Source organism: Macaca nemestrina, chromosome 13 (genome assembly GCF_043159975.1).
Source record: "Macaca nemestrina isolate mMacNem1 chromosome 13, mMacNem.hap1, whole genome shotgun sequence".
Classification (NCBI taxonomy): Eukaryota; Metazoa; Chordata; class Mammalia; order Primates; family Cercopithecidae; genus Macaca; species Macaca nemestrina.
In genome coordinates this window covers 1592890-1605568 of record NC_092137.1, presented here as the reverse complement: position 1 = coordinate 1605568, position 12679 = coordinate 1592890, and the positions used below count along the sequence as shown (strand labels likewise).

General features: G+C 48.1%; 2 protein-coding genes across 15 annotated transcripts in view; both read right to left on the bottom strand.

The window, feature by feature from the left end:
* Positions 1-12679, bottom strand: part of LOC105497556 (syntrophin gamma 2) — a 564393-nt gene that overhangs the window by 112969 nt on the left and 438745 nt on the right. The gene's annotated exons all lie outside the window — the stretch shown is intronic.
* Positions 1-12679, bottom strand: part of LOC105497560 (thyroid peroxidase) — a 118955-nt gene that overhangs the window by 103320 nt on the left and 2956 nt on the right. For all 14 annotated transcript variants that reach the window (XR_011611383.1, XR_011611386.1, XR_011611388.1 and 11 more), the window contains exon 3: positions 7272-7356. Coding sequence is in view for 7 of the 14 variants with exons in the window: in XM_011768724.3 (XP_011767026.2) it covers positions 7272-7356 (85 nt within the window). In the remaining 7 variants the exon portion in view is untranslated. The remainder of the gene's footprint in view (positions 1-7271; positions 7357-12679) is intronic.

The window sequence follows — 12679 nt, the reverse complement described above, 5'->3', positions numbered from 1 at the left end:
GCTTACTAGTGAAAGTAAAGTTTCAGGTGCTGTGCTAAGCCCTTGTATTCCTTCCATAGTTAATAATATTGAATACTAAAAACAAATGTGCTACGAGAGATTTTAAGTGCTCTCACCACACGTAGACACCAATCACCATGGAAGGTGATGGGTACGTTAATTTTGTTTGATGGTAGTGATCACTTCATTATGTATCAAAACATCATTTTGCAAATCTGAAACATATACAACAAAAATAAAAATTGTTAAAGCTTACATGTGAAGCTATTTTTGCATTGCTCTAAAGAAATACTTGAGGCTGGGTAATTTATAAAGAAAAGGGATTTAATTGGCTCAAGGTTCTGCAGGCTGCGCAAACATGGACCGAGCACCTGCTTGGCTTCTGGGGAGGTGGAAGGTGCAGCGGGAGCAGGTGCCTCACATGGTGAGAGAAGGAGCAAGAGGTCAAGCGGGCAGGTGCCACACAGTGTAAAACAACCACGTCTCACATGGACCTCCTGGGCGAGAACTGACTCATCACCAAGAGAATGGGGCTAAACCATTCATAAGGGGTTTGCCCTTGTGATCCACTTGCCTCTCACCAGGCCTCATCTCCAACATCCAGAATCACATTTTAACATGAGATTTGAGGGGAAAAGCATCCACACCATATCCTTCTACCCTGTTCCCCCGAATCCCATGTCTTTCTCACATTCCAAAATACAATTATGCCTTCGCAACAGTCCCCCAAAGTCTTAATTTATTCCGGCATTAACTCAAAAGTCCCAAGTCCAAAGTCTCACCTGGAGATAAGGTCCTTCTACCTATGAGCCTCTGAGATAAAAAAACAGTTACATGTTTCCAAGATACAACGGTGGCACCAGCACTGGGTATATTTTTCCATTCTAAAAGGGAGAAATCAGTCAACAGAAAGGGTTTATAGGCCCCACACCAGTCTACGCTCAGTAGACAATTCGATAAATCTTAAAGCTCCAGAACAATCTCCTTTGACTCCGTGTCCTGTACCCTGGTGTGAGGAATGGACTCCTAAGGCCTTGGGCAGCTCTGCCCTGTGGCTTCCTTGAACACAGCCCACCTGGCTGCTCTCATGGTTTGGAGTTGAGCACTTGAGGCTTTTTCTGGTGCAGGATGCAAGCTGCTGGTGGATCTACCATTCCGGGGTCTGCAGGGTGAGGGCCTCCTTCTCACAGCTCCATTAAGCAGTGTCTCAGTGGGCACTCTGTGTGGGGGCTTCAACCTCGTATTTCCCCTCAGCGTGGCCCTAGTAGAGTCATTCTGAGAGGGCTTTGCCCCTGAAGTAGGCTTCTGCCTGGGCACCTAGGCTTGTTCATGCATTCTCTGAAATCTAGGGGAAGCCACCAAGTCTCCTTAACTCTTGCATTCTGTGAGCCTGAAGGCTGAACACCATGTGAAAGCTGTAGACACGTATGGCTTGGACTGTTCAAGCTGTGACTTGAGTAGTACCTGGGCCCTTCTGAGCCAAGCCCAGAGCCAGAGCAGCTGGGATATAGGGATCTGTGTCCCCGGGCTGCACAGGACAAAGAGGCCCAAGGTCTAGACTCTGAAGCCATTCTTTCCTCTCAGATCTCTGGGCTTGTGATGGGAGGGGCTGTCCTGAGGACTTACAACATGCTTTCTTCGAGGCCCTTTTCCTGTTGTCTTGGATAGTAGCACTCAGCTCCCTTTTAGTCATGCTAATCTCTCTAGCAAATGGTTACTCCAGCCGCTCCCTTTAATTCTTTCCCTGAAAACAGGATCTTGTTTTCTATCATGTGGGTAGGCTGCAAATTTTCCAAATGTTTATGCTCTGCTTCCCTTTTAAATATAAGTTCCAAATACAAATCATTTCTTTGCTCTCATATCTGATGGTTGGTTGTTAGAAGCAGCTAGACCACCCCTTGAATGCTTTGCTGCATAGAAATTTCTTCTGCCAGATACTCCAAGTCATCACTCTGAAGTTCAAACTTCCACAGATCCCCACAACTTGGACACAATGCAGCCAAGCTCTTTGCTAAGGCATAACACAGGCGACCTCTACCTCCAGTTCCTAGTAAGTTCCTCATTTCCATCTGACACCATGTCAGCCTGGCCTTCACTGTCCTTATTTCTAGCAGCATTTTGGTTACAGTCATTTGGCAAGTCTCTAGGAAGTTCTAAACTTTCCCTTGTCTTTCTGTCTTCTTCTGAGCCCTCCAAACTCTTCCAACCCCTGCCATTACACAGTTCCAAAGCCACTGCTACAATTTCAGGTATCTTTATAGAAACACCCCACTCCTCGGTACCAATTTTCTGTGTTAGGCCATTTTCACATTGCTATAAAGAAATACCCGAGATTTGGTAATGTATGCAGAAAAGAAAAGAAGTTTAATTGGCTCACAGTTTTTCTGGCTATATAAGCATTGCTCCTGCACCTGCCTGGTTTCTGGTGAGGGCTTCAGGAAGCTGACAACTATGCAAGAACTTGGATGGGGAGTAGACAGGTCCTGGAGCAAGAGAGCAGAGTGGGGGAGGTGCCACAGACTTTTAAACAACCAGATCTCATGTGAACTAACTGAGCAAAAACTCCCTTATCACCAAGGGGATGGGGCAAATCAATCACTCATGAGGGATCCGCCCCCATGATCCGATTCTTCTCAGCAGGCTCCACCTCCAACACTGGGAATCCCGTTTCAGCATGAGATTTGGGGGGACGCACCAAACCATATGAGCTTGTGAGATAAATACAACAATTACGCCCATTTTATAGGTGAGGAAATTAATTCATTGAAAACTAACTAGCTTGCACCACGTAGACATCCAGTAAATGATAGAGACAACAGTAAGATACAAAAATTACACACATGCATCATGTACCTTAGAAATAACTTTATGTACATACAAATGCATGCGATATTTAACTTAAAATATACAATATATGTGTTTTAGATCTGCTGACATGTTTGTAAAAGGTAGTATATAGTCATGAACTTTGAGGACACTGAGATTGTAGCTACTTATAACTAACATGTTAGCCAGCCACAGTTCATGGATGCCAGCCGAAGACAGGAGACTCCTGGCCCAGACGCAAGTGACATTGTCAGTCGCAGCAGCTGCGGCAGAGCCAGAGCGTAGGCACCTGTGCAGCTTCCCCAGGACTCGCCATGGTAGAGAGCATAGCAACCCTCCCAAAACGCATGCTTTCCTTGCAGACATTTATCTAAAATCTATCTGAGCAAGACATTTGGTTAACAGGAAGAATGAGAATTCTCTGGAGATCTGAAGGCCAAGGGTGCTCCTTTTGAGGAAATCTACTCCTGCCTCCTAGAACACCTGCACCCACTCGAGGGCTCACTGTCTCATCCCTTCTTTTGCCTGGCACCCATGGGACAACACAATCAGGACCCAAAAGAGGTATATCAGGAAAGCAGCGGTCTGGGAAACTGATCTCAGCTCCTGAGTGTGACCTGGAGGGGTCTGGGAAACTGATCTCAGCTCCTGAGCGTGACCTGGAGGGGTCTGGGAAACTGATCCCAGCTCCTGAGCGTGACCTGGAGGGGTCTGGGAAACTGATCCCGGCTCCTGAGCGTGACCTGGAGGGGTCTGGGAAACTGATCCTAGCTCCTGAGCGTGACCTGGAGGGTATCGCCCAGCAGGTCCCCTGGGTGGGTCCCCAGGCCACGCTGCCCACATCAGCCCTTCCTGTCCCTGCAGCTGCCGTGAAGCTCAGAGGTCTCTCCCTCGCTGGCTGGTCACTTTCCCATCATGTCCACTTTCTACAGAGCCCAGCCTGCAGGCAGCTCATTCAGAAGAGCCTGGAGAGGTGCTTCAACCCCCACAACAAGCCACAGTCTGCTCTGTTCATCTGCTGCTATTTCCCAGGGGCCGCAGCCATGGCTCATTCCGGACACAGACGCAGTCTGCAGCCCAGGTCAGGGCTGCATGTTACTTTAAGAGCTCAGCTTCAGAACATAAGCAAGGTATTACTAGGTGACACTTGCAGGCTCTTAACTGCAGCAAAATATCTGAAAATCAAACTCAAATTAGGGGAACTTTGACTCTAGCTGGTTTTGCATTCTTAAGGTGAAGAGCCCACACAGAGCCATGCATCATATGTGTGTTCCCACGAATTCTGCGGATTGCTCTTGGTTCGGGGACACCTTCCAGTAGCTTCATTTGATTAAATAATAACACTCCTTTAGCTGTTCTGTCTGGCACCCCAGGAATGCCCAGAGCGTTCCACTGTGAACAGTAAACAGACTAAAATGGTATCACTAATCTAGGTACAGATACTCCAGGCTGAATACACCCTGGACCTCACAGCGAACTGTGAATACTGGAAATGGTCCCTGAATGCTAAAAAGGAATGAGTTTACTGCTCAAGGAATGTGAGCCTGGACAGACCCTGGGGTGAGTAACTGAGACTGATGGGAACATTTGGTTTCTCGGCCTCTGGTCTACCGGACCCAGAGCCTCACGCAGACACTTCTTCCATCTATGCCGAAATTATAAAATTACGAAGTGCAGAAAGGAAGGGAGTTGCTCCCACTCTCATGGCAGGTGGAGGGGGCAGATCTGCAGTGCCTGCTCTCTGCCATGGCGGGAGAAAAGCACACTGCCCTGTCCAAGGGGTGCCTGCCAGGTCGAGGGCACACTCACCCCCACCCCCACACACTCATGGGTCACACTCACCCCTGCCCCCACACTACCAGCCACACCTGGCCAGGTGGCCCAGACACAATGGATGGGCAGATCCTGCCCCTGCCTGCCTCCTTCACAGGGTCTGGCTGCTGCAGGTGAACCTGGTTGCTGATGCAGCCTGGGCCACAGGCCCGGGAACCCGCCGCTGCCTCCCTGGAGGTTGTATCTTCCTCCAGAATACACTGCACATTCTCCAGATTCTCCAGTCAAACAGGGGTGCTCTTCCCCAGAGTCTGGGCGGGCATGCTCACCGCACAGCATAAAGATCCGGGTCCCCAGGCACAGGGCCCCCCTCCTCAGATGCAGCCCCTCCATCCGGGTCCCCAGGCACAGGGCCCCCTTCCCCAGAGCCCGGGTGGGCACGCTCGCCGCACAGCGTAAAGATCCAGGTCCCAAGGCACAGGGCACCCCCCGCTCCCCAGACGCAGCCCCTCCTGTGTGCAGCCTACCCTGGTCTCCTTTCCATTGCTCTGTGGGAGGTGGTCTCAGGGAACAAGTGCAAACACTAAAACTCTGACTCCATCTACCTCGGGAGCAAAGTCCTTTGTCCCTGGCCCCGTGCTATCCAGGTAAGCGAAGTGATGAGTGAGGGGGTAGGGGGTCTCAGAGGCTCCCTTTTTGTAAACACTTTCATGGGCAGGCTCTGTGCTTTCCTATCACTTTCCAAAAGCCTGGGGCCATACCACTGCCCATGAGTGAGTGGAAGAAATGACTTAGGCACACTCTAGCTTCTGATATTATTTGGAGAAGTTATTTTTTTTTTCTTTTCGGCTCTAAAGTAACTAGATGTGTTTTGAAGGATAAAAGTATTTTATTATTATTAAAACTTTTACTCAAAGTCAGTTCTCTAACCAACCAACCATTGTATTTCCTGATGATCCATAATAAATTCATCCCTAAATGAGGTGTCCCCTTCAGGTATCTGTCTTTACAGAAGGAGCACGGACTTCTGAGAATATGAAACGATCTAACTCATCTCTGTATCCCGGAATCCAGAACAATGACTGTTCCACAGTAGAAATAGTATTTCTTAAGGAAAGAAACATAGTTGGAATAGGTGTATAGTGTATTTTTTGAGCGATATCAAAAGGCAAATTTTTCCAATAGTGTCCCCAGCTGACATCTCTCCTGGGCTTCCCTCACTCTAATGCATCCTTAGGATCAAGGCATTGATTTCAAAAGGGTCCTGTTAACATATAATTTGTAAACCAAAAGTAAAATTCTAATGTCCTCGCCTAATCACCTGAGTGGACCCCGCCTCTCGACCAAGAGCATTCCAAAGTTAGCCCGAAAAGCTGGTTCAGACGGTGATGGAAGGTGGTGAGTCAGACACGCCTCCTTCTGCCCCTCCAGCATCAACATCGTCACAGACCTTAAGTCTGATAAGAAACATTCACGATCTCTTCTCTATGAAGCTCATGAAACTCTGGTGTCCATAACCCCTTCACATCACCCAGACATTCCTTCCCACTGATAATAATTCTTTCAACTGATTTTTGCCAATCAGAAAACTGTTACATCTACTTATGACCCAGAGACTCCCCACCATGCAAATCTGACACGTTTTGACGGACGTCTTCTGTCTCTCTAAGATGTGTAAAAGCAAGCTGTGCCCCAGCCATCTTGGGCAGGTGTCCTTAGGACCTCCTGACACTGCGTTACAGGCACATCCTTAGCCTTGTTAAAATAAACGTTCTACACGGATTGAGATCTGTCTTAGATACTTGGGTTCACAAATTGTTACTGAGAGAGCAGCACACACTTGTTACTACGCACTTGGTATCCACCCCCACTGCCATGTCTTTCCAGGAATTCCTGTCCATTTTAGACTTACTAAAGTGTGCGTGAGTTTATAAGAAATAGTGATTCTCTTTCTTTTACCTTTGATTCAATTTTTAGAAAATAAATAATAATTTGTTTTCAGCCACTATGAACAATAAGGTATTTTTCTGGCTGGAATAATAGAAATTTGGAATAAATTAACTGCTGTCTTTTGATATTTTGTATCTTGAGAACTTATATAATTATTAGTCAACTTCCTACAAAATAATAAGCTTGGGAGGACAAACTGCTTTACAGGTTTGTTTTACTTTTCTTTATCTAGACAGGTAATATGAGACCACAATATTCTTAATAGTGGTGTCTGTTATATAATTACAAATGCTAATTATTTCAAAAATGGAGGAGAGCCCCATTTAATTCTTTATCCTATGCCCCAGGTTATGTTACAGTTACATCACACCACCAAAGATCTGGGATCTAGGTCTCCCTTTTCCTCTTTAATCTGTCCTAGTCCTTGAGGAGAGAGTCTGGTTTCACTATCAGGACGTCAGCCTCTACTGTCTTTTAACCAGGATATATGTAATTGCTGACTGGATCATGGTGCTTTTCCTCTGTGTCTTGCTAAAGAAAGAATTGGATATTAAATACCATTTCTATCCTCTGCTTGCACATGACACTGGGGAAGTAAATTAACAATGGGAAGCTTCAGGGTTTCATTTGCAATTGTGAATATTAGGCCACACGTGTGCGGATGTCGGGGAGGACGTGCCCGTAGGTGGCATTCGGGGCGGTGGCCCCTCCCCAGGGCTCACCTCTGCATCGTGGCGTACATGGCAGTGTCCACCAGCCGCTTGCTTTCCTCCAAGACGCCGGCGACACGAGACTCCTCAGGCTTTCCTACAGAAGAGAACACCACACAGTCAGAGCACAGTGACGGTTCGGGGATTCACTGACAGGAACACCACACAGTCAGAGCACAGTGACGGTTCGGGGATTCACTGACGGTGTTGCTTTGTCGCTCAAGCCCATCTGGCTGTGGTGATGCCCACGTGGTTTCCAGGGCAGGCAGGCGACCAGGTCTGCGGGAGGCTTCTCCTCCACGGGCCTTCACTTCCTTGCTATGGAGAAGTGTCCATCCCCCTGCATGGAGCTGCCTGGAGAATGGGATGAGAGAGCTGCTCACCTAATTTCTCTCTTGTCTAAACCACTTCAAATGATTTTGAATAACTTTCGTTCTGAACATTTATCACTGGTCGCCTGAGCTAGTGGTAAAGTTGGTAATAATTTGCCTATCTTAATTTGTGTACTTAATAAAAGATAAAATAATTCCAATATACCAGCAGTTTCCAATGAAAACACTCCTGTGTTATTTGTTTTAGCACCTGGAATGTTTAAGAGGTTAAAATCCCATTTCTGGGTAACAACGTGAAGTTCCAGACGGGTAACAGGAAGATGGCAAGTGCTTCCGGCCATGTTCACACATCAGTCCTGTCACTAAATTCACCTGTGTAGCATCAATACTCCACCAAAGGAATGCGTTGGTTCCTAAAAGCAAATAGAAGTCCCTGAAGGGGACACCAGGCTCTCACTCTCCCAACGGCCCAACCTGCACGAGGTCAGCCCAGGAGAGGCAAATGCACGAGGTCAGCCCAGGACAGGCGACTGCAGCGCCTCTCAAGGCTTCAGCCCCAAGTGCCTTCCATGCTCGTCCCCACCCAAGGAGCACACAAATTCCCCACCATCCCTTCTTCCTGCTCACTCTGCCCTGCTCCGTCTGTTCCGTTGTCTACCCAGTTTCTTACAGTGCGATACAACAAAGTTAAGAAAACCTCCATGATGGATCTCTCTTGGGTTCTGGGATGAGTAACCAGTGGTTAAACACTTGGGGCAGAGGGTGACCTCTCAGGGTTGGGCAGAGAGCAATGAACAGAGCCCCCCTGGTGTGGGGCTCCCTGGGGCCAGGGCGGGAGGGAGGGGGGCACCCAGCATGGGCTCACAGCTCCACCAGGGCCACGCAGTACAGTCGTCAGAGCTGCGGGCTCTGGGTGTGGAGTCTGAACAGGGGACCTGGTTTCGCGCCAGCATGTGCATGCTTGGGAAAGTGCGATGTGGAACAGATGCCAGTGGGAGTGAGTAGGAGCCGAAAAAGGAGGGGCGGCCTGGGCATCGCAGGACCAGTGGCAGGTGTGGACCTCAAGGACCAGCATTCTGGGCTTTATGGAGATTTCTTTCAGCTCTCAAGAGCAAGGGAACTTCCTGTTCCCACAAAAGCTTGAGATATAAGACACTTGGAATTTTCGTTTATTTTCCTCGTATTTCCTTCTAAACCCACTGCAACTGCCTGGGCAACTCAACTCACATTTAGTATTCTGAGGTCAGTCACGGCCGCTTACTTGCCAAACACAGTAACCACCCCCCAGGACTCTGGTGCTTTTGGGATGTTGCCGGCATTCTTAGGTGGCAGAGGGGTGACGGCCATGAGCTCTGGAGTGAGACAAATCAATCTCCGAGTGACGCACGGACCCCTTCACCTGGCGCGGCTTTCTCTCCTAGCGGCAGAGTTACCTGGCAGGATCGTTCTAGAGAGAAGTTTGCACAGCTCTTGGCTGAGGGCCTGGCAAGTGCGCAGAGTTACGTCTTAGGATGGTTTTAGAGAGAAGTTCGCACGGCTTTTGGCTGAGGGCCTGGCAAGCCTCAGTGCTCCCGGCCGTCGTGCCTTCTGCTTTCAGTTTCTGGCCGCTCCCTCTCCCAGCCTCGGTCACCGTGGCTGTCTTCCCTCCACGGTCTCCCTCCCGTGAATGTCACCATAGGTGCATTTCTGGCTCCTCTGATCTTTGCCGTCTCCTCTCACCCTCCTTTCGTCCTCACCCAAATGCCCGTTTTCACTTGAACTTCTCTCCCGAGTCACGCCATCCTCCTCTGTTCCCCACTCGGGGGAATTAACAGCCTGAAATAACCACCCTGCCAGCTCAGGTCCCCAAGCCAGAAACCCAGCCACGGCTTTCCTTGCCTTTCATTCGCCGTGTTGTGCTGATTTCCCCATAATATCTCTGGTAGAACGTTCTGCTCCTGCCTGGCCCTTGCCAGTCTCCCTTTCTACTGCCTTAGTCTCCCTTTCTACTGCCTTAGTAGAAGGAGCTCTCGACTGTCTCCGGCACTGATCTCTCCCCCAGCCTTCTGTCCCTCCTGCTGTCACCCAAGTGACCTTTCTAAAACAAGGCCTGCTTGTGCCTGTGCCTTTGATGAAAGCATCTGAAGGCTGCTGATGCCCACGGAATTGCGTGCAGGTCCTCCTCAGAATCCAGGACTTCCACAACCCGCCCAAAACCCATCTCCATGTTGCAGAGCTGTGGATGTAAAATGCAATTTATCCTTCATCTCATGAAATTGTCAATCTCAAGCTCCCAGCTCTTCCTTTATGAAATTTTGATCCTGCTGATCTTTAGGTACCAGAAAAACAAATTAGCTCTGTCACTCACACCACCTGTGTTTATGCACCTGTCACTGAGAGTTTCTTTAGGACTCTGCAAACTTCTGCGCTATTCACAGCCAAGACCAAAGGCTGGTTTTCAGCAGGCAACTTGACAATTATTTAAGAACCAACTGATGAAATATAAAGAAACATGCTTAGCTTTCCCTACTATGCTTGGAAATGGCAGTTTCTAGAGAGATCATTCCTTGTTATTGACAAATTTAATATATTGTTATTTAAGTTTAACTGATCACATGTTGCTTAGTCTCTAGTTTCTTTTCTTATTGTGAAATATTTCACAAAATTAAAACATTTTTATAGGCTTGCAGATTATTATTGTCTTTTAAGTTTCATAAAATAAATCCATTTTTGTATTGAAAACTCCCATCAGAGACACATAATTCTCATCAGATAGTCCTAAGTGTCTGCTGGAACCGGTGGTGTTTTCACTGTTTAGGTTAACTACTTCTTGGCTGAATAGAGGTGACTGACATCCATCTGTAGGGGAGGAAGAAACCTTTTCTCTCCCTGCATCTTAGGTTAATTTTCTGGGGCATTGTAAATTATACTGACAAAAGGCAGAGTCCCAAGGGAAAACACACAGGGGGTTATTAACCTGGCCTCCTGCTTCCACGAGGGAGCCCCCTGAGCGCCCCAAGATGGAAACTTGAACGGACAGTTAGAACTCGGCCACACAGCCCCTCAACAAAAGGACAATCATTTTCCAAGAAGCTGCAAGACCAAAGCAAAGGGCTTTGAGCTCCTGGGAAACATACTGTGAGGAGGTCTCTCTGGGGCAGCTACAGGAAGGGAGGCCAGGGCTGCAGAGGTTTGCCACACAGATGCCTCTGGGACTGGTCCCAGGCTGAGGCCTCGGGTCCCCCATGGTGATTTCTGTCCTCTCTGCTGGACAGGGAAAGGATTTATGTTCTACTTTTAGCCAAACAGAGGGAGGGTAGATGGCTTTTCCTTTATCTGCTGCTTCTCAGTTTCCATCAGCTCACGTTAGCTTTCCTGCTGCCAGGGAGCAGGGGTAGCTGGCTCTGACCCCCCTGCCATCGTTAGCTCTGCAGCTGCCTCTCCTTCCTCGGTTCCCAGCAGTCCCAGGGAAGAGGCGTCGGATGCAAGGACCATAGACTTAGGGAGTCTGAACCTGAACTTTATTTTTTTCAGAACTGAACACTGAATTCTAGGGAGTCACGGGACTTAATTACTTGCTCTGGAGAAGCTGCCCACTGCTCTCTGCCTGCGCCTTCTCGAGATTGCTCCTGCTCTGAGAGGTGCATGGCACGGTTCCCCCAAATTCTCCTTTACGCATATTCATATTGTTCATAAAAGAGGTGGGATTCAGGGACACATTCGGCAAGAACATACTATATTTCAGAAAGAAGAAGGAAGTTGCCTTGTTCCAAAGGCTGTTTATGTAAAAAAACCTATATATATATAAATACATATCTATATTTATATGAAAGCCAAAATTCTTCTCCAAAACCCTAAGCCCCCAGGGCCAGAGCTTTGCCCCTAACTCTAAGCGCTGGATTCCTGTTTAGAGTCGTGTGTTGATTCTCACTTTAATCATTGCTGTCTGTTGAAATTTAATGAACTGGAATAAGGTTTGCCAACTTTCCTTTTAAAACAAATCCACTCATTAGGCTAGCTTCCCAAATTTTCCCAGTCTGCAGGCAGCGCCTCTGCTTCCCGTTGTTCATTTGCATCTTGTTTTCTTTTAACAGCTATAACTTGTGGAACATTTGCCATAAAGCTAATTGCACATAAATCTTGATTTTGCACAAATGCTGGAATGCCGCTCAGCCTGCGAGGGGATGAATACACAGGGCTCCGGTGATGAACACGCTGTTCAGGGTTTTAGAGGAGGGGCTGGTAGCAAACTTCTCTCAGACAACAATGGTCATGCACAGACTTTGGAGGGAAAATGAAATCTTTTTCCAATTTCAAAGACTCTTATTACAGAATTTTCAGGTGCTGAAGTTTATTTCTCTTTGTGCTTTGACCCTAGGGGATCCTGCTCTGGAGCAAGAGTCTCTCCTGCACCCACCCAGTCTGAGCACCCGCCGAGATCGTTCCCTTCTTATTCCACCTTCCTAAGGTTTACAGACAAGTTGATACAACCTAAACTCTATCCAGGACTGATGCTTTTCTTTCTCTGTCTGTTTTTTTTTAGATAGATTCTCACCTTGTCACCTAGGCTGGAGTGCAGTGATGTGATCTCGACTCTGCAACCTCTACCTGCTGGGTTCAACTGATTCTTGTGCCTCGGCCTCCCAAGTAGCTGGGATGACAGGTGGGTACCACCACGTCCAGCTAGTTGTTATTTTTTTTGCGTTTTTAGTAGAGATGGGGATTTGCCATATTGGTCAGGCTGGTCTTGAACTCCTTCCTAGCCTCAAGTGATCTTCCTGCCTCGGCCTCCCAAAGTGTTGGGATTACAGATGTGAGTCATGGCACTGGCCTGATACTTTTCACTGAGTACTTATCATCAAGCTTCAAGTATGAGGATGTGTGTTGGTTCTCTGTAAAGACCTGGGACTTGAGGCTGAGTGGCCACAGCCTTGCTGCTTCTGAGACTTCCAGACTTCTACGTTTTGATCCATAAAAGGGGTGCCTGACACATAAAGGGTGAGCCACCCACCAAGCAGGACCCCCCGGGACCCCCCGGGCACCATCTGCTTATGGTGTGACCATGTGTGGTCCGGGGAAGCCTGGATCCTCTTGGCCCTGCCACTGGCT